Source organism: Alternaria atra (assembly GCF_907166805.1).
Source record: "Alternaria atra isolate CS162 genome assembly, contig: 21, whole genome shotgun sequence".
NCBI lineage: Eukaryota > Fungi > Ascomycota > Dothideomycetes > Pleosporales > Pleosporaceae > Alternaria > Alternaria atra.
Genome location: NW_025091319.1, coordinates 2979970 through 3000733, shown reverse-complemented (window position 1 = coordinate 3000733; position 20764 = coordinate 2979970). Strand labels below are relative to the sequence as shown.

The 20764-nt window shown below is 52.2% G+C and overlaps 9 protein-coding genes across 9 annotated transcripts; 5 read left to right on the top strand and 4 right to left on the bottom strand.

Moving 5' to 3' along the window:
* Nucleotides 1-462: 462 nt before the first annotated feature.
* Nucleotides 463-868, top strand: ALTATR162_LOCUS1401 (uncharacterized protein; the record flags this gene model as incomplete). The annotated part of the gene is made up of 2 exons (XM_043308997.1): nucleotides 463-729; nucleotides 785-868. 2 exons carry the CDS (start codon nucleotides 463-465, stop codon nucleotides 866-868), a joined length of 351 nt encoding a protein of 116 aa, XP_043164932.1.
* A 1437-nt stretch (nucleotides 869-2305) lies between these two features.
* ALTATR162_LOCUS1400 (uncharacterized protein) lies at nucleotides 2306-3309 on the bottom strand (the record flags this gene model as incomplete). Its single annotated transcript, XM_043308996.1, has 2 exons — nucleotides 2306-3006; nucleotides 3069-3309. 2 exons carry the CDS (start codon nucleotides 3307-3309, stop codon nucleotides 2306-2308), a joined length of 942 nt encoding a protein of 313 aa, XP_043164931.1.
* Nucleotides 3310-4231: 922 nt separating this feature from the next.
* Nucleotides 4232-5812, top strand: ALTATR162_LOCUS1399 (uncharacterized protein; the record flags this gene model as incomplete). The annotated part of the gene is made up of 2 exons (XM_043308995.1): nucleotides 4232-4675; nucleotides 4727-5812. The coding sequence occupies 2 exons, from the start codon at nucleotides 4232-4234 to the stop codon at nucleotides 5810-5812; spliced, it is 1530 nt and encodes a 509-aa protein (XP_043164930.1).
* A 422-nt stretch (nucleotides 5813-6234) lies between these two features.
* On the top strand, nucleotides 6235-7230 carry ALTATR162_LOCUS1398 (uncharacterized protein; the record flags this gene model as incomplete). The annotated part of the gene is made up of 4 exons (XM_043308994.1): nucleotides 6235-6330; nucleotides 6379-6783; nucleotides 6834-7004; nucleotides 7063-7230. 4 exons carry the CDS (start codon nucleotides 6235-6237, stop codon nucleotides 7228-7230), a joined length of 840 nt encoding a protein of 279 aa, XP_043164929.1.
* An 18-nt stretch (nucleotides 7231-7248) lies between these two features.
* ALTATR162_LOCUS1397 (uncharacterized protein) lies at nucleotides 7249-7875 on the bottom strand (the record flags this gene model as incomplete). Its single annotated transcript, XM_043308993.1, has 1 exon — nucleotides 7249-7875. One exon carries the CDS (start codon nucleotides 7873-7875, stop codon nucleotides 7249-7251), a length of 627 nt encoding a protein of 208 aa, XP_043164928.1.
* Nucleotides 7876-8395: 520 nt separating this feature from the next.
* Nucleotides 8396-11940, top strand: ALTATR162_LOCUS1396 (uncharacterized protein; the record flags this gene model as incomplete). The annotated part of the gene is made up of 3 exons (XM_043308992.1): nucleotides 8396-9099; nucleotides 9149-11561; nucleotides 11614-11940. 3 exons carry the CDS (start codon nucleotides 8396-8398, stop codon nucleotides 11938-11940), a joined length of 3444 nt encoding a protein of 1147 aa, XP_043164927.1.
* An 870-nt stretch (nucleotides 11941-12810) lies between these two features.
* ALTATR162_LOCUS1395 (uncharacterized protein) lies at nucleotides 12811-15168 on the top strand (the record flags this gene model as incomplete). The annotated part of the gene is made up of 1 exon (XM_043308991.1): nucleotides 12811-15168. One exon carries the CDS (start codon nucleotides 12811-12813, stop codon nucleotides 15166-15168), a length of 2358 nt encoding a protein of 785 aa, XP_043164926.1.
* A 163-nt stretch (nucleotides 15169-15331) lies between these two features.
* On the bottom strand, nucleotides 15332-18598 carry ALTATR162_LOCUS1394 (uncharacterized protein; the record flags this gene model as incomplete). Its single annotated transcript, XM_043308990.1, has 5 exons — nucleotides 15332-15748; nucleotides 15917-16156; nucleotides 16929-17723; nucleotides 17775-18284; nucleotides 18407-18598. The coding sequence occupies 5 exons, from the start codon at nucleotides 18596-18598 to the stop codon at nucleotides 15332-15334; spliced, it is 2154 nt and encodes a 717-aa protein (XP_043164925.1).
* Nucleotides 18599-19309: 711 nt separating this feature from the next.
* Nucleotides 19310-20526, bottom strand: ALTATR162_LOCUS1393 (uncharacterized protein; the record flags this gene model as incomplete). Its single annotated transcript, XM_043308989.1, has 2 exons — nucleotides 19310-20244; nucleotides 20292-20526. The coding sequence occupies 2 exons, from the start codon at nucleotides 20524-20526 to the stop codon at nucleotides 19310-19312; spliced, it is 1170 nt and encodes a 389-aa protein (XP_043164924.1).
* Between the last annotated feature and the right edge of the window lie 238 nt (nucleotides 20527-20764).

The following is a 20764-nucleotide window of genomic DNA, read 5'->3' as shown; positions in this document are numbered from 1 at the left end:
TCTGGGTTCAAGCGAATGTTTGTATAAGTCTTGACTGATTCAAGATGGTATTGACAACGGAGTGGCGTCTGATTGGACGCAGGTGGGGGCCCTCTCTGCAATTTGCTGTGCGGTAGTCGCGGGCCTTCAACGAGTGTTGTTTTGCGCTATTGATACGAGAATCCGGCTGTCGTCGCAAAACGCGCGATGTAGGCAGATGTATGACGATTGTGTAGGGTCCACTGAGAAAGTGCATAGACTTACATGTACGCGAAGTCGCGTAGTCACGAGACCCCGCTAAGCTCCATCTCGGGAAGGAGCGTTACTCCGCAATCCGACATGGAAGCATCGAACCACCCTTGCCCAACATTGAAAAGCCCTGTGATCGCAACCTCGGACGGTGTATACATCGAGCACGGACCGTACGCATACTGAAGCCTACTTTGCATCCCCGCTAGATCTAGCACCCTCTAAACCGCAGCCATGCCCGGCCCATTCACATCGAAATCTTTCAGCGCCACACTCCCCAACTCGCTCGCCGCTCGATACCGAAAGTCGCTTCAAAAGCATCCCTTCCTACTCTTCGGCCTGCCATTCCTCTCTACGATAGTTCTGGGGTCTTTCATGTTGACGCCTGCCACGGCGCTGCGATACGAGCGGTACGATCGCAAGAACCAGCAAATAACACATGAGCAGGCCATGGGCCTGAGAGGAGAGCGGAGGAAGGTGAATATGAAGGACGAGTACTACGTGCGTATAATAGGCAATATAGTGATTGGAGGGGCCTGGGCTGACAACTACACAGAGACTGCAGGCCAAAGATCTTGAGGACTGGGAGCAGAGGCGTGTCAAGCGGTTGCCGGGCGAGCCAGACGGTACACTTGTCTAAGTTGTGCACATTGGATATATCGGAGCATTGGTATGGCGTTATGGAGGTTCATTGACATGAGAATGCCGATTCATTATGCACCAGTGCCTACGTGCTCGCCGGTGTCGCATTGCTACTGAAGTTTTCAATGAATACTATCAGAACAGCGCAATATGCCTCAGCCACTGCAAAGAGTTTGACTTGCTTCGCATTTGTCGGGAGACTCATAGGCAGCGAGAACAACAGGGAAGAGACGATCAAGAGCCCTATATTGAGGAGCGTACTTGAACGCCCTTGATCCCAAGTTACCCGGTACATGATGGATATGAGTGAAGAGAGTAGGGGGAAGATGACAGTTATGATCGCCAGGATGGCAAGCCATTAGATTCGAGCGATGTGGTAGTAGCGTAAGCGTATCCATGATATTTTGCCCTCCAGACGCGGGTTGGCAAAGTACTTAATGCAATCGACTGGTCTTATATTCCATACGTATACTTACTGTGACACCCACAGTGACGAGTCGGTCGGGCAACTTGTCAAAGGGGCCAAGCCCATCTGATAAGGTGAACTCGTTTGCGTTCGCTCGGTCGCTGGATTCCGGCGAGCTTACATGTTTTCATCAGAACATCGTCGTATTACACCAGCTTGCTTTGAATCTATGTGGGCAGCATGCCGCGCTCACTGGGAAGTGGCCAACCGGTTGCCCGATCCGTCTGTACGTATATTAGAATATCATTGACCAGGGCTAGATCAACAAAACAATGTAACATGTTTACTGGTTGCATACGAATCCTTGCTCGAGCATTGCACAAACAGTACAACCTACACGTTCGCTGAACATTGCGACATCATGACCTCTTCCGGTGTCCTAACAATCATCGTATTAACAAACCAATAATTATGTGACCAACCACTTCGAGTAAAATACCCATGTGGAACACTGTTCATGACTACTCACTTGGAGTGTCCATGTCTGCGAGGAGACGTCGCCTGAAAGTGTGGCTAACCACCTATCGGGTAAGCTATCTTACTCACCTACCGCGGCTGCATTATCACTCGATATCCACGCTTCTCTTGATTCCACTGAAGCATACAGTGTTACTATTGCGTTCTACATGCAAAGCTGAAGGTTGGATCTAGCTCGCATATCTTCTGCCTGACGATTCGTCAGACAAAACATCAGGAAAGGAAAGATGTAACATGCTCAATCGCTATAAATGCAAGTCAGAAAACTCTGCTCGAACGCTTCGCCACAGAAGACAAATAGGAAACAGCCGATTAAGTCTCTGGAAAGTAACGAGGGTACGACAGCATACATAGCCGTGAGACAAAGTCATGAGGAAGAGACAAAAGGAAATTTGAGTGGGTATCCTGAGACAAATCTGGTCGTAATGCTCGCCAACTGGGGAGAGCGTGAGGATTGGAGACACAAACGGGCGACCAAGTCCAGAGCTGATGTTAACAACATCTCCCACTCTTACTCTTCTGCACCCGGTTGATGTCTTCTTCCCAATCTTGCTGGTGTACAGGGATGCCGGGTGTGGTGGGAAAACCTAGCCAACTCCGCCTCTTGTCGCCTGTACCTAAGCGGAAGCTGCCATTGCCAGCACCGGGGTAATCGAAGTATCCAGCCACATTACCGTTGTTGTCCATGGCCGGTGTAACTCCAGCCATAGCATACTGGCGCTGTTCCTCTTCGAGCTTCTTCTGTTGCTGTTCGACCAACTTGCGGGTGATGACACGGAAGACTTCGTCTACACCTTCACCATCTTTGGCGCTGATCTCATGACAACAATCCCAGCCCAAGTCTTGTCCCCAGAAGCCGCTCGATCGATTACTCTGTGGTGATGCCATGCCACCGGTGTGGAAAGCGGCCGGCACAGAGCCCCAGCCGCTCGTCTGAGTACTGTGTGACTGTCCGTTCTGCGTAGGGTAGAGATTCTCGGCGACGTATTCGATGCAGCGCTCAAAGGGTACTTTTCGCTTGGTAGGGTCTTCGGCTACGACATCTGACTTTGTTCCCACAACATGGAGAATCACGTCTTCTCCGAGGTTCGTTTTGAGTTCCTTGAACCAGCGGCCCATCTCGTCGAACGAATACGGATCGGTGATGTCGTAACATAGTACAGCAGCGTTTGCACCTACAGAAGAGTTGGATACTGCAAGAACCAACATAGTAGACTACGAGGATGTATCAGAAGTGAGGAAGATATTGGCATACCTCTGTAGTATAGCTTCGAAATAGACCGGAAGCGTTCTTGACCTGCTGTATCCCATATCTGTAACCGAACCACGGTAGAAGTGTCGATGTCCACAACCCTCTTGGTCAAGAAGGATGCGCCGACGGTCGACTGTGTTGTAGGAGGTGTAAAGGCGTTCTTCACATATCGGTGGACGAGTGAAGTCTTGCCAACGCCTTGGCTGCCGAGGACCACGATCTTTGCTTCCAGGCTGTTGGACATGGCGGCGAATTTCCGTCACACGTCAAGGGTGTCTGTATACGTCGATGGTCGGCGGTGCAGGGGTGGGGCGGGAGACGGATGTTGTGGGGTCGGCTCAGGTATGCGCGGTGCCTCGGGGCCAGGAAGAAAGGGAATGCGTGGTAGGCGGACGTAGGACAAGTTGCATGGCGTGCAGTCAAGACGTGTCGCCGGCAACTGTGGGAAGACGCAGAGGATTGACGTAGAGCGTGTCTGAGAATATTAGGCAGGAGATGAGTGACCGAATGACAGTCCAGCGTGTTTGGCGCTTGCACCGATTCTCTTGGCTAAGGGAGGCCATGTGACAGACGCCTTAAGCCAATGTGAATCAGATGCGGGAGGTACGCATCGAAGATGGAAAGGTGGACGCCCATCGTGATGGCATTCCTCGAGGCTGATTGCCATCCAGGGTTCGACGCGCCATGTTGATGTGTGTTGGGTAGGTCAACAATGCACGTCATGCCCAGACAGGTGTCGTCCCTTCCCCGCGTTTCGGAGCAGCGCGGAGTCTTCCACGCGACTGATAGGTAGCGACGAAAACTTCGTTACCTGCCCTGAAGCAAACCCTAACGTTCCTTGGGGTCGACGATATATCTCTAGGAAAATGTCGACTATCGAGCATCGATGCGGGATACCGAATGCGACAGGTCCGATATCCAGCTCGCCCCGAGCTCTGTGGTGCTAGCTCTCAAATGCCGCTCCGCGACCAGCATCCGATGCCCGCGGGGATGAATGTACCGAGCTATCACCCCAAACTCGCTGCCGTCACCAACCTGGCCCTTCCGCCCGCCCAAGCTCTTAGTGCCTGGAAATAACCTAGATCGGCTCCATATATTTCCTGGCCTATCTTCGCGACTTGATTACCGACCCTTCAACATTCTGCGCCCAGTACAACACCGCGACGATGAACCACGACAGCAACGATACCCAAAAGGTGAAGCTCACCGGTGAGCAGGTCGCTGAGCACAACAACGCCGAATCATGCTGGGTCATTGTCCACGGCCGCGCCTACGATGTTACCGAATTTCTGCCTGAACATCCCGGAGGTCAAAAGATTATCCTCAAGTATGCTGGCAAGGACAGTACTGAGGCATTCGAGCCCATCCACCCGCCCGACACCCTCGACAAGTACCTCGACAAATCCAAGCACCTGGGTGAGGTGGACATGAACACAGTCAAGGAAGAGGCCAAGGAGATCGATCCCGATGAGGAAGAGAGGCAGAAGCGCATTGAGCGCATGCCCATCCTGGAGCAATGCTACAACTTGATGGACTTTGAAGCGGTCGCGCGCAAGGTCATGAAGAAGACGGCATGGGCATACTACTCCAGTGGTGCAGACGATGAGATTGTGCGTCTACTCCTAGAATCACCGCCCCTAACTTGAGCTGACTTTTGCTAGACGTTACGAGAAAACCACAGCGCATTCCACAAGATCTGGTTTCGGCCACGCGTACTCATCGACGTCGAGAAAGTTGACATGTCCACCACGATGCTCGGCAGCAAATGCGATATACCCTTCTATGTCACCGCGACAGCGTTAGGCAAGCTCGGCAATCCAGAGGGCGAGGTCGTGCTCACGCGCGGCGCACACAAGCACAATGTTATCCAAATGATACCAACACTGGCATCCTGCTCATTCGACGAGATCATGGATGAGGCAAAAGACGGTCAGGTCCAATGGCTGCAGCTGTACGTCAACAAGGATCGTGAGGTCACAAAGCGAATCGTGCAGCACGCCGAGAAACGCGGCTGCAAGGGTCTCTTCATTACCGTTGATGCACCACAGCTCGGTCGTCGCGAGAAAGACATGCGGAGCAAGTTCGACGATGTCGGCAGCAACGTCCAGAGCACCGGTGGAGACAATGTTGACCGTAGTCAAGGCGCCGCACGAGCCATCTCGTCCTTCATTGACCCGAGCCTTAGCTGGAAAGATATCCCGTGGTTCAGGAGCATCACCAAGATGCCCATTATTCTCAAGGGTGTGCAGTGTGTTGAGGATGTCATTCGTGCCGTTGAAGTTGGCGTCGAAGGTGTTGTTCTTTCGAACCATGGTGGTCGTCAGCTCGATTTCGCTCGCTCAGGTGTCGAAGTGCTCGCAGAGGTTATGCCTGTTCTTCGCGCGCGCGGCTGGCAAGACCGCATCGAAGTTTACATCGATGGCGGTGTCAGACGTGCTACAGATATCATCAAGGCCGTCGCACTGGGCGCCAAAGGTGTAGGTATTGGCAGGCCGTTCCTTTACGCCATGTCTGCATACGGTCTCCCAGGTGTCGACCGGGCTATGCAGCTGTTGAAGGATGAGATGGAGATGAACATGCGCCTGATTGGTGCCTCAAGCATTGCAGACCTGAACCCTTCTATGCTTGACACACGAGGACTCAGCATGCACACTGCTACTGTACCCCACGACACTCTGGGAATGAATGTGTATGACCCGCTCATCGGCCCTCAAGAGAGCGTCGTCAAGGAGAAGGCTAAGTTGTAGAGGAGCCTGTGATTGTATTGTATATCAACCTTAGGCGCAACGGATTTATTCAAGCATAGTCAAATGTTATATATCTTCGCAACATACAGCCTTTCCTTGATAAGAGATTTAATCAATCTGCCTAGAGTTCATGACCACGTTTGCATGTGCTATGATTCACCATCTTGCACTGTGAAGTGCTCAGGTATGGTGGGCTTTGTTCAGACCGTGATCACGCGAAAGCGCGTTCGGCGAGTGGGGAAGGAGCGCTGGGTGGACCCTCCGATCGTCAAGCGTCTATGGGTCGCTCTTCCAACTTCACTCACAGCAGGCCTCGAACATTCACATTACCACATCATATTACTATACAGCTCTTGTTCTTGGATCGTCTTCGCATTATCGCTTGTAGTTTTTTGTTTGTTTGTTTTCATTGACATCATCTTATGGGTGCTCCTGAAGCCGCAGCGCAACCCGGCGCCGGCTGGGACGAAGCGCAATGCACAGCAGCACTCGCACAGCTGGAGCAGCTTCAGGCGCAGGTGAGGGTTATGTGACGCCTTCCCTGGGTTTATACTGATGTGCCACAGATCAACGACATGCGCTTAGCTATCCCACGCATCATCGAGCCTTTCCACCGCCCTCCAAGTTCCACGACTTTTAAACTATATGTCGAGGGTGTGAAGGGTTCTCAGAACAACCTAGATGGGCTTACAAAGCAATGGAAGGACTCCGAAATGCAGAGCACGTTGGAACACGTCAAGGAAAGCTTCGGCGCAAATGCGGATTTGTCGGAGAGCGTCTCAATACCGTCTCATGGATGGGTAGAAAGAGCGCGGAAAGCGAAGGAGTCGTCAGAGAGCAAAGGTGGTGAGAGTTCAGAGGCTGTCGGTGCCACCCTCACCGATGAGGATATATCTCGAATCGTGGTAGAGTTTTGCAAGGCGCACCCAAATCTAAAAGTGGAGGCACACGATGATAATCGGAGCATATCTGTATGGCAATCGCATCGTCTGGAGAATTGCTTTGCTCACAAACATGACAGACGCGGTTCGTATCCGGTTCTCTCATGCTGAAATTCCGCATTGGCATCGAGCGCGAAGCAAACGGACAGCACAAACTCAACGTCGAGTGCTTGGGGACAACGGAGCCCTTTCTGGCCATTACAAGATGTATGGCATCACGGCCAAATGCTGATGATTTGAGGTATCTGTTGGTACGTACATGACTTCTCGTGTTATAGGAATGGTTGGACTGTGTGCTAATTTCAACAGGATATGATTGCTGCGTACAGGACTGTGAAAGGAACATCGTGTGCCAGATGCGGAAAACTCCTCGATAACTCGGCACTGACGCCTGCTGCAAGACGAAGTAAACAGGTCGTTGATACGACTGAATCTTTTCAAACTATATGGGAAGCGTTCCACGAAGGCTGCATGTGAAAAGGCTTCTCCACAAGGCTAGGTTAAGGAGACACCAGCGCCGAACTCATTGTCAAATGGACCGCCCAGAACATGTGGTCGGTGTTGATTGTCCTGCCACCAGCCACCATGCGCCGTTCGTAGAGCTTCGGGGAAGATGTTCCATTTTCTGTTCGTGTATGGATCTGGCTGCCAAACCGCGTCCGACCACATACCGGCATGCCACTTCACGTGCTTTCTCGTGCGGAAGTCGTAGGCCATATCGCGTGAACGCCCATCTGACAGTATACCTCCCTCTGTCCAAGGCGCGAACTTGGTAGGATTGAAGGCGAGCTTGAAGGGGCCTTCGTCCAGATGGACATGCTTGGACCACTGGGATCGCGATGGACGCTTGGCCATAAAATCTCTTGCATCAGCCGCACAGCCGACGAAGATGTCGGGGCCTTCGCCTTTGAGAATGTCTTTCATTCGGCCCAACTTGGAACCATTCCTACCGTCTTTCGGCCAGACGAAAGCTTTAAACGTTTTTGGATGTCGCAATTTTCGATTGTCTTGATACCATCCATTGGGTAGAAGGGCATGTCCGCGAATGTATTGGGCTGGTGGATGTCTCCACGGCTCTGTAGTGGGAACGAATATTGGTTGGTAAGGTAGAGGTTCGGCCATATCTCTGAATTAGTATCACGCCTGAATGTGAAGGAAGTGTCTTGAGGTTACTGCGATAAATGTTCGCTTTTGAAGACTACATTCCGTGAGTCGTTTGCTAGTAGATCGTGAGAAGGGATCTGGTTTACACCGCATGACGAAGTCTGAGCATCATTGTTGTCGTTTGTCGTGTCGCTATCATCTAGCACACAAGTTTTAATATCATTCGGCCATGCACCCATTCCCGTTGGGCTCATTGTTGAATAGTTAGATTCGCCGGTTGTGCCACCCTCTCGTCAAACGATAAACTCCATCTTTATGCTTTTGAGATCCAAGTTTGCAAACAACGAGAAACGAGTTTCGACCCAGTCACATTGGGGAACTGCCTGGGCGAATATCAAATTGTACCAGTTCTTTCACGTCGACGCGTACCTGAAAGACAGGGATTACAGCGGTCCGAGCTCTCAAGCTTGAACAACGCGATCTCGTTTCTCCAGGTTTGTTTTCGGCACCATCAACAACACCGCCCAGTACAACCACCATGTCGCTTTTCGGCAATCTTGGAGGCTCTCAGCCCGCCTCTACTGGCGCATCCGGTGGAGGACTGTTTGGAACAGCAACAGGCGGATCAGGCGGTACCACATCGAGCTTGTTTGGCAACGTGGGTGGAGGTACTTCGAATGCGCAACCCGGTACGACACAAGCACCAAGCACTGGAGGCTTAGGAGGCGGACTTTTCAGTGGCTTGGGTGGAGCAAAGTCGACAGCGACCACGACACCCTCACTGTTCGCTGGCGCCGGATCGACCTCACAGCCGCAAACGCAAGCGCAACCGAGCAGCTTCGGCGGACTGTTCAACAATCCGGCATCGCAATCGACGACCAACAATACGCAACAAACGAGCGGCCTTGGCCAATCCTCCCTCTTTGGCGCTACCTCAATCCAGCAGCAACCCCAACAACAACAGCAGCAGCAGCAGCAGCAACAACAACAACAACAACAACAACAACAACAACAGGGCGTGTCTTTGTCTCAGACAAACGCTGGCACTGGTCGCTCAGCCCACTTCGACCATCTGCTCGAGCGAGGGCGCAAGCGCAATGCTGGCGAAAATGGCGGGAACAATTTCGACGAACTACCGTCCTTGCAGTTGGGACTGGGAGACATCGCACGGAAAGTGCGCAACCTGGGTGCTGGTGGTCCCTCAGCAGACCAGGTCCAGGACCGCTCCCAGGATCGCGCTGCGTAAGTTGGCCTTGAACGTGATATGTTTCTTTGTGCTGATTGCTTCTAGACACTACCTGCTTTCTGCCTCTGGCGTGAAGATGGGCAGCACCCTCCGCGACCTCACCCAATTCTCCTCGCAGGCCGGTCTCGCTGCACCCGGCCAGGCACAGAACCTCTTTGATAACGACGTGGACGGCTACATCTCGAATCTGCATTCACAATCAACCCTGGCACTTATCCAAGAAGGACTGGAGCAATCCAAACGCGACTTTGATACCTTCCTCGAGGACAACGTTCAGATCGAATGGGACAAGCAGAGGCAGAGGATCTACGAACATTTCGGACTTGGCCGACAGAGCGAAGACATGGCGGCATCCCAAAGCGGTGCATTTGGCAGCACAGCTCGCGGAGCTTTTGGACGCGCAACAGGGCGCAAGGGTCGTTCTATGGGCCCTAACGGCGGTGCATCTGTCAATGGAAGATCGACCTTTGGAGCATCTGCTGCTGGACCGCCTGTCCTCGGCGCCTCTCAAAGTGTTCTTGGTGGGCGCGATTCCACCGACAAATCTGTCATGGGCGGACAAGCTGCTCCTCAGGATCGATACGCTCGTGACAAGCAAGAGAAATTCATGGACGAGGTCAAGAAGCTCAACGAGTCCAGGCTACGTGAGAGCTCATTCTCAGTACTTCATGCATTCTCAGATGTGGAGAAGGCTGCGGGCACCGAGTACTCAGACCACTTCACAAACGCATACGGAGCGCTTATATCCATTACTGGCGAGAAGATCGAACTGGAGGCTTCCAACCCCAGCTCTAACCAGCCGAAGGAGCGTAGTTTCGCCAAAGACTACCTGGACGAACAACCAAACTCTGCTGCCAGCGTACGCATGCGCAAACGTATACTTGATGGTTCTCGAAAGTTCTTGGAAAGCAAGTTCCTGGAACAAGTGGAAGATGTTCTGCGGAGAAACCCTGCAGAGGCGCTTGTTGGTGGAGTTCCCTCCATGCTCAACAAGATCCGAGGCTTCGTACGAGCGAAGTCTGCATTCAAGGAGCTCGGTGCCGACAGTGAGCTGTTCCAGAGGATAGGTGAAGCCGGCGATGAGTTCCCCTGGATTATCATATTCTTCCTCCTCAGAGGTGGTCTCCTTACTGAGGCTGCTGAATATGTACGAGAGAAGAGAAACTTCTTCCAGAACACCGATAGAAACTTCCAGGCAGCGATAACTCAGTATGCCACCGATCCGGAGCGAAGGCTGAACCCAGATACGCAACAGAAGGTCGCCCATACGCATGCCCAGAGAACTCGCTTGAAGACGCCGGAGGACCCTTACCGAATGGCCTGCTACAAGATCGTTGGTCGATGTGACATGAGCCAACGCAATCTGGCGCCAATCAAAGAGAACATGGACGACTGGGTATGGCTGCAGTTTAATCTGGCCCGTGAAGGTAACCGCGCCGAAGAGAACGCCGGCGAAATCTTCGGCCTGGAAGAATTGCGAACGACCATCAAGGATATTGGTCAGCGCCATTTCATGAACGACGAAGCTGAGTCTGCAGGCGGCTATGGAATCTACTTCTATCTCGCCACGCTTGCTGGTCTATTCGAGCCAGCCATCAACTACCTCTACACCCACAACTATGTTTCTGCAGTTCATTTTGCTGTCGCTCTAGACTACTACGGCTTGCTGCGTGTGTCAGATTGGACGACTGCAGGTGGAGAGATTATGACCTTCACTACGCGACAGCAACCACAGCTCAACTTCGGGCGCGTGATCGGCCACTACACCAGTGACTTCCGTGCCGCACGAGCTGATGCTGCAGCTGACTACTTGGTTCTGATCTGCATGAATGCGGATCTACCAGGTGAAGCAGGCCGACAACAGGCAGAGCTTTGCCATGAAGCGCTTCGTGAACTTGTCCTTGAGACGCGAGAGTTCTCTACATTACTGGGTGATGTCAAGTCAAATGGCGAGACGACGCCCGGTCTCATCCAGGAACGTGCGCCGTTGCTCAGACTGGACGGCGAGATGGGCTTGTTGAATACCATCACTAGCGAAGCTGCGAGGATGGCAGACGACAATGGACGCATCAACGATGCCATCTTACTCTGCCACCTTGCCGGCGAGTATGACAGCGTCGTAACGATCCTAAACCGCGCACTTGCCGAAGCACTCTCTGTAGAGCTCGGTCAAGAGCCACTTCGTCTGGAGCCGTTGAAGCCACGGCTGACGCCCGCAGAGTCACAACAACAGCAGCAGCAGCAGCAGCAACGAACTGACCTGACCTCGTCGAGCTTGAGCATGCTTGGAACAGATGATCCCGTCGAGCTCGCCCAAAAGGTTCTTGCATTGTACGATCAGAACAGTCTGTGGTGGAGGAGGGTATCGCAAATGAACCGTGATACAGTTGGCATACTGTTCCAACTCAACAACGCAAAGAAGGTCATCGAGGCCGGCGACTATATGGCAGCACTCGGCGTAAGTTTTTCTATCTCTGTCTTTCACGATCATGCACTAACAAATCATGCAGCAAATCGAAAACCTTCGTATCCTTCCTCTATCTGCTGGAGGCAACGTCAGCGATATTCGCGCTACCGCCAACAGCTTCAACTCTTACCCACAAGAGATCTCACGCAATATCGGCAACGTACTTCTCTGGTGCATTGGTTGCTGCTCGCGACATCGTGAGCGTCTTCTGTCCGGACAGTTCGAAGACAGAATGCGCAAGGTACTTGCGGATCAGCTGCTGCAGAAGGCGAAGGACCTCATGGTCTTTGCCGGGTTGATCAAGTACAAGTTGCCACCGAGGGTGTTCGAGACGCTGGCGCGGGAGGGTCAGGAAGTCGGTGCTTTCTAGAGTTTGAGTAGTAACGATAGATGTTCATATGTTGGAGTCTTTGGATTTGACATTATAGTCTCGACATGGGCTGGGAAATGCTTGAGTTTGCGAGCACAAGGCGATTGAGCATTTGCGCAGCGACTGGACATGTTTGGTTTGACATGGAGTGACACGAATAAATCATTGTAATCCCGGATCATCTGTACCCCAAGAGGCCGCGTGGGGTGATAGCCAAGGCAAACAATATACAGTAACCGTACAGTAACCGTGGCGCAGACTATGTCTCGTCATCTTGACTGTTGTTGGCATGCATCTCTTGCAGATTGAGGCAACAAAGAACCTTGGAAGTCGTTCGATTCTAGGAACGTGCCGGCGGCCGTGGTAGGCGATCCTTTCAGGCTCGCGTTGAGGATCGGCGAGTGGTGTGACCCCACTTGGCGGGCCGGGGAGCTCTTTTCTTTTGGAGCTCCCACGTCATATGGGCGACCCAATGGTCCCGACCTCATCACCTTATCTCCAGTTTGAGTAATACGTACAACTGTCGCCTTTGATACAGAAACACCCCGCAAGATCCAACTAATAATCAACTAAATCGCATTACTTCTGAGACTCACAAACGAACACTCAGGACTCGGCAAAGCTACCCCTCCAACCACCATCGACCATTGAAACTTCCCAACACACAGGGACCCGCTTCTTCTCGGCGTCTTAACTTTCAAACTAGACAGGTGAATCCACATTGACCTCATACTGACCCACGGCCAAATATCTTTTCGGACCTTCGCATTCAGCTGCGAATAACTCCAGCCTCCACATTCACCAGCTCAACATTAACCTACACCTTCCATCCCGCCTGATACCCTATCCAAGAACATCCGATTTTATATTATGGCGCCCACCGAGATCCCACCGCCCCTCGAGGGCAAGAAGAGGCGCATTGGAGTCATGACGAGCGGAGGAGATGCGCCCGGCATGAACGGAGCAGTACGCGCTGTAGTGCGCATGGCCATTCACAACAACTGCGAGGCCTTCGCTATATATGAGGGTTACGACGGCCTGGTCAAGGGCGGAGACATGATCAAGGAGATGCACTGGGAAGACGTCAGAGGCTTCCTATCTGAGGGCGGCACGCTCATTGGCACAGCACGATGCATGGAATTCATGAAGCGAGAAGGCCGCAGGACGGCTGCGAAGAACATGATCATCAAGGGTATCGATGCTCTGATAATCTGTGGTGGTGACGGTTCCCTCACAGGTGCCGACAAGTTCCGTGCTGAGTGGCCGGAACTGCTGACTGAGCTGGTGCAAGAGAAGCAGCTCACACACGAGCAGGTCGAGCCCTTCAGGCACCTAAACATTGTCGGACTGGTTGGCTCTATTGACAACGACCTTTCCATGACCGACGCTACCATCGGCTGCTACACCTCGCTCGGCCGTATCTGCGAAGCTATCGACTCGGTCGACACCACTGCTGTCAGCCACCAGCGTGCTTTCGTCATCGAAGTTATGGGCCGACACTGTGGCTGGCTCGCACTCAGCGCTGGTGTCGCAACAGGCGCCGACTTTGTTTTTACACCTGAGAACCCACCAAGCGAAGGTTGGCCGGAACAGATGTGCAAACAGATCAAGAAGCAGAGAGAAATGGGCAAGAGAAAGACTATCGTCGTTGTTGCCGAGGGAGCCATCGATCGCAACTTAAACAAGGTCACTTCACAACAAGTTAAGGATATTCTTGCAAATGAAGCAGGACTTGACACACGAGTGACGACCCTTGGGCACGTTCAGCGTGGAGGTACACCATGCGCTTACGACCGTATGCTTGCGACACTCCAGGGCGCTGAAGCTGTCAAGGCAGTGTTGGAAGCCACTCCCGACACCCCCAGCCCGGTTATCTGCATGCAAGAGAATAAGATCGTCCGACGACCACTCCTTGAAGCTGTCGCGCAGACCAAGGAGGTCGCTGTAGCTATCGAGAACAAGGACTTCCACAGGGCCATGCAGCTCCGCGATACCGAGTTCGAGCAACAATATCAAGCGTATCAGATTACTACAGCACAAGACCAGCCAGATCTTCTATTACCAGAGAACAAGCGCATGCGTGTCGGTATTATCCACGTCGGTGCTCCAGCCGGAGGCATGAACGCAGCGACCCGAGCTGCTGTTGCGCACTGCCTTGCTCGTGGCCACACACCAGTTGCGCTCCACAACGGTTTCCCTGGCATAATCCGCCACCACTCTGATGAGCCCGTAGGTGCGGTGCGAGACATCAAGTGGATTGATGCTGAGACCTGGGCATCTAAGGGTGGATCCGAGATCGGAACGAACCGTGGACTCCCTAGTGAGGATCTCGAGACTGTTGCGTTCGTCTTCAAGAAGTACAACATTCAGGCGTTGTTCGTTGTTGGTGGCTTCGAAGCATTCACAGCTGTTTCGGAACTGAGGAAAGCACGGGAGTACTACAAGTCGTTCAAGATTCCCATGGTCATCCTCCCTGCCACCATCTCGAACAATGTCCCAGGAACAGAGTACTCTATCGGTTCGGATACTTGCCTGAACGCGCTTATCCAATACTCCGATGCCTGCCGCCAATCAGCATCAGCGTCGCGTCGCCGTGTCTTCGTCATCGAGACTCAAGGTGGTGAGTCGGGCTACATCGCAACTGTCGCCGGTCTCAGTATCGGAGCATTAGCCGTATACACTCCCGAAGACGGCATCAACCTCAAGATGCTCGACCGCGATATCGACCACCTCCGCGACGTCTTTACCAAGGACAAGGGTATCAGCAGGTCTGGTAAGGTGATCTTGGTCAACGAGAAGGCGTCCAAAACCTACTCCGTCCAGATGATCGCTCAAATGATCGCGGAGGCCGGCAAGGGCAAGTTCGAGTCTCGTCACGGTGTACCTGGTCACTTCCAGCAAGGTACAATCCCGTCACCCATGGACCGTGTCAGGGCTGTCAGATTCGCCATCAAGGCTATGCAACATCTTGAGAGCTTTGCTGGTCTGGACACAGATGAGATCGAGGACGACTCCATGTCAATCAGTGTTATTGGAATCAAGGGCAGCAAGTTAATGTTCTCTCCGATGGAGACTGTAGAGAAGAGGGAGACCGAGTGGCACCGCCGCCGCCCCAAGCATGAGTTCTGGATGGCTCTCAAGGAGACAGTAGACACGCTTTCTGGCAGACCTCAGGCTCCGGCTAAGCCTGCCGACATCGACACACTGGCTGGACGACCAGCGAAATAAACGAGTATGGGACTTTTGAGCTCATGAAAGTGTGCGGGCGTATGTTTGAGTTTGGAGAACTTGCTAGAAAGGGCCTTTGGCCATCATGATCACGGCGTACATGTAGATAGATGCTTTCCTATGATAACGACCATGAAATGACATGACTAATACTCATCTTATCTTAGTCCTCTTGAAACTTGTCTAGACTCTCATCATTCCAGCTCAAAAATTTGCCGTTGAAACCCTTGACCTCTTCACCTCCAACCGCCAGTCTCGCAATAACATAACCCGGTTGCTCCGGCTTCAAAAGCCCTCCACTACTCTTCAGTCCACTGAACTTCTCCCTATCATTCTCGCTCATCCGCTCGTGATGAACTTCTCGGATCTCCCGCTGCATCTCCGTGTCTACAACGCCTGGTCGGATGGAAATTGTTGTTACAGAAGGCTCTTCGACTGAGAGGGTGAGGGCTAGGTGGTTCAAGACGGCCTTTCCGGCGCCGTAGCAGCCCCAGCCTTGGTATGCAGAGGTTGCCGCGCCACTCGAGGTCAGGAGGATACGGCCCTGAGTTTTGCGCAGAGAAGGGAGGGCTGCTTGGATCTAGCGGGGATTCGGGTGGTTAGTTGAAGTGTGGAAATAGATGGAGGGGGCATGGAAGTTAGGAAGTGGTCTGTCTCCACGTATACTCCCATCTTCCATTTCGGGAGATAAGACGAAGGAAAAAAAAAATGAACGAGATAATCTGAGGAATCTAGGGGGAATACTCACCAACCCCACAGCGCTAAAAACATTGACATCGAATGCCTTCCTCCACTCCTCAGCAGTACTATCGACCACCTTCTTCACCGGATCCAAGCTCCCGTGATTGATGATCAATGAGTCAAGACGTCCCCATTTCTCATTTGCCAAAGCCACAGCCTTTTCAGGTAGTGAAGCGTCGGACATGTCGCCAGCAAGTACTGCAACTTTGTCGGATCTATATTGCGAGCGCAGGGCGTCGAGGGCTGACTGGGTTCGTGAGACAAGGACTAACTTGTGGTTGCGGGAGAGGAGGTGGTGGGCGATTGCTTGACCGATTCCTGCATGCACGGGTTAGTAGGAGATGACTCACAAACTGTCACAATAGCTTCCTTCTAATATATACGGAGAACTCGTTGCAACGTGCTGGTTTTTGTACTGCTTCCGTGATCTAAAAGACAAGAAGGAAACTCGAATTGTAATGCTTCGACTAGGATGGGAATAGATGCTTTGAGTTTGTTACACGCACACACGTACCTCTGGAAGCACCCGTAAGTATAACAACCATCTCTTTTGATTGGCTCATTTTGATTGTTGATTGGATGTTTGGAAATGTGAGCTGGGCATTTGAAAAGTTATGCTCACGTTGGAGGGGTATACGTCATATTAGTCAGCTTCTTACCATTCGAGCAGTCCATAGGTTGCTAGAGAGCAACTTGGGGGTCATTAACTATAGCAGAAAATGCACGTCAATTCATCAGAATGCTACTCTAGATAGACACGAGCAGTGGAAGACTTGAAATATTGGCTTGCTGTCCAAACCTGGTTCATTTTTTGGATGCTTTCGTGGTACCGCAAGATGACACCCAATCATCGCGTCACTTCTCGGTTCATACAAACCGAAGGAATTAGTTCATTCGACGCACCCTACACGTTCCGAACTCTTTATAGAAACTCTCGTCTACATACTCGCCTTCCCTCTACTCTCAAAAGGTAATATAAGCACTAACAATCCCGCAGCGATGAACAATGCCCCACTCACGTAAACCGGCGCACTGGTTTCCAAATCCGCAAACATGGCAACAATAGGCGCCATGATACCAAAGACTCTGTTCGCGCTCGCTGTGATAGCATTTCCTGTACCGCGATCCTTTGTTGGGAAGATTTCGGGAGTGTATGCGTACAAGACTGCGTACATGATATTGCTCATGAAGTTGTAAGCACAGTTCCATCCAAGGAGGCTGTTGGAATTTAGTGCCGTTGTAGAGCATAGGAGGAATACACCGGTCAGCACTGTGGATAGGGATAGGGTGCCTTTGCGACCAATATAAGGCGCCTCGACGAGCAGACCACCAAGGATACATCCTGGGACTCCGAGGACGGCGATGATGAGACTGTTGCGATAGGTTATGTAAGTTGAGCCATCGCCAAAGTCAACGCCACGTGTGGCTTGAATATAGGGTAGGTATGCGTTATAAAGTGGGTAACCGAGCCCGATGAACGCCCAGACTAAAGTGATTGTGCTAGTTGAGAAAGCTAATTTCTTTGTAGCGAAAAGAGCCCTGACGTGGGAGCTGTCCAGCTTCTGAAGGTTGCGCTTGACCGCTGCGGTGGCAGTGCTGTTTTGCTGGGCAGTACCAGGCAGCGCGTAGTTGTTGCAAGCTTCCAGCTCCTCAAGAGTTAGAGATGAAGCTTTGCCGTTGCGGCGGGCAACTTCATGAACAATACGGACGGCTTCTGAGTCGTTGCCTTTGCCCATGAGGAACTTGGGCGACTCGAAGATCGTGAAGAAGACGAAGCGTCCAATGAACATCATCAGCGCAACACCTCCCATGACCTTGAAAGTGAGTTAGCGATTACCGCTGAGAGCATGTGGAATAATACTGACAATCATAAAGTATCGCCATCCCATGTTCTGTCTCCTCGTACAGTTAGTGTCCGTTTGCTGACAGGTGAGGTTTCCAAGCAGTGGCCATGCCACAAGAGTAGCAAAAACCTGCGCAAGAGCCCAGTGGATCGAAAGGATCGTCAACAGGTACTGGTGGGATCCAGGGAGAAATTCCAGAAAGATAGCGGAGTCCACGGGCAAGTTTCCGCCTACGCCAACAGACCACAAAGCAGCGAAAGTGCCAATGGCAGCAAAGTTCGGACTGCTTGCCGCTATCATACCGAAGACAGCCGTGATACCGATGGTGAGGTTGAAAGCCCATCTCCTGCCGAAGATGTCACATCCGAAGCCCCAAAATACTGCGCCGAAGAGAAGCCCAATGTTTTGGGACAAAGAGAGGAGGGGTGGCCTTGTAGGACTGAACTCGTTGGCCACGGGTGTGAAGATCAATGATGTTACAATGGGCCAGAGGTTGTCCATTGCCCATCCGAAGCCGATGACGATGAAGAGCTAGGAGTCATTAGTCGATTGGACAACACTAGATATAAACAACTTGTGGGTGTCGACTGGATGTTTCCGATGTATAGTGTGTCGATCCAACATAATCGAGCACTGCTGGAATTAACGCTTACCTGCCACTGATACCTTCCCATACCAATATCCTGAATTGCCTTGTTCAGTATCTTCGCCTTAGCTTCGTACACAGGATCCAGGGACCCATCTTCCAGGACGCTCACAGGCGCTTCCCCATCTCTTGCAACAGTTTGTGCTGAAGGCTCCTTGGTACCGTAAGGTTCATCGATCTTCCTTGCTGAGGCGGTCATGGTTCCTATTTGTTTTGTGGAACCGATCCTGAGAGTAACAAGTGAGTGAGAGCGCAGGTCAAACTAGATCAAAGTCAACACAGACGACTAGGTTAATACAAGCGAACTGGTGGCGAGTGCAGTGAGCATTAGCGACGCTAAGAAACCTAGTGAATGGGAGATCTTCAACGGAAATGGTATATGCTTGAGCCAGTGGTTTGGAAACTGCATGTTTAGTGTGACGACTTTCATTGTTCCTTGTCGCGCAATCGGCCTTCCCGCTCACGCAATACCATGCATGCGGGCGGTACTGTGACCACGCGCGGGGTACATTCTGGGGGGCGCCATGGCTGTACTATATTCCTGTTTCTAATTTCACGTTGGCGATAAGAAAACACAAGCCGTTGTCGAAGCCTATACCGGGGTCTGATACGTTATGCTATGCGATAAGCAACATCCAGATGGTCAAGATCTGCAGTGCATGCGAGATGGTGTGGGAGTGGGAGACCTAAGTTCGGTAACGGAGTCCCGCGGCGCTAGTATGACGTGCCGTCAAGCCTAAGATGACTATGTGGGATCCACGTTTACCAAGAGGGAGAAGCTTGAAATTTGGTAGTCATTATTTGTTTATACCAAGAGTCTATGACCCTATATCTGGTGTACATAATCTCTGTGTAAGTACCAGCAATGCGTAATGCAAGCCAGTGCAATAGCAAGACGGCAAACCATGGTCTACTTCCACAGCTTGCTCAAACTGGTTGCCTTGTCGTCGTGCTTGTTCAGCACCTTTGCAGTGGCCAGGTCAAAGTCCTCCTGTGTTACGTGCACTCTCCTCTCTCTGAGCGCGTACATGCCGGCCTCGGTGCACACACCCTTCAACTCAGCTCCTGAACATCCGTTCATCTTCTCCGCAACCTTTGTCAGGTTGATACCACGCGTCAAGTTCATGCTTCTAGAGTGAATGCGCAGAATGTCGGCACGCGCCTCGACGGTTGGCGGTGGGAACTCGATCTTTCGGTCGATACGTCCGGGTCGTAGAAGGGCGGGGTCTAAAATGTCCAGTCGGTTGGTCGCCATGATAATCTTGATGTTCTTGGTCGGCTCGAAACCGTCCAGCTGGTTCAGCAGCTCCAACATGGTTCGCTGCACTTCAGAATCACCACCTGAGCTTCCCTCCACTCGACTTGACCCAATGCTGTCGATTTCGTCCATGAAGATGATGCTGGGTGCGTGTTCTCGTGCCATAACGAAGAGCTCTCGGACCATGCGACTACCTTCACCAATGTACTTTTGCACCAACTCGCTACCAGACACCCGAATGAACTTGCAGTCAGCGTGATGTGCGACGGCACGCGCTAGCAGTGTCTTTCCTGTACCAGGCGGACCGTATAGCAAAACACCCTTGGGCTGAGCGATACCGAGGGATTCGAAAAGCTCGGGATGTTGTAGACCTAACTCGATGACTTCCTTGATCTCCTTGATCTGCTGGTCCAAACCACCAATCATGTCGTATGTGCTGTCGGGCACCTTCTCGACCATCATTAGGGAGACGAGGGGATCGACAGACGAGGGAAGTAGCTTCTCAAGCTTGTACGAGTCGCTGAGTAGGGTGACGCGCTTGCCGGCGGTGAGTTTGCTGATATCGACGCTGTCCGCGACATCGACGACTGTCTTGATTAGTCGTGGTTCTGCCTCTGGGTAGAGCAATACGTACCGTATTTGCCTTCAGGGTGAACCTTTACGAGCACCTTCTTGGTACCCATGACCTTTACTACTTCACCGACATAGGATCCCGGCTGCTGCAGAAGGCCGAGCTCTTCTCGCAATAACCGTACTCTTGAGTTGTAATCGTTGCGCTGGGCTTCGAGTCGTCGTAGCTTGGCCTGTCCCTGTATAATCTCGAGCTTCATCGTCTCGATCTTGTTGTGGAAGAAGGTATCGAGCGCCATGGCTGTGGCGGGCGCCGGCGGCGGTGTTTGGGATGGTGCGGGTGATTAGGGCAGAAGTTGAATCTTCTGGGGTTGTGTAGTAAGCGGCAACAGAGACGACAGGCGAAGGGTTGTGGGCGAGATAGTGATGGCGTAGGCGTTAGCTTTGGTGTTACACCTGGGTGGTGACGGGCACTGGAAGCTTCTCGGATTAAGGTTAGACCGATACACCGGAGGAAGGAGCCACAGAGCCACAGAG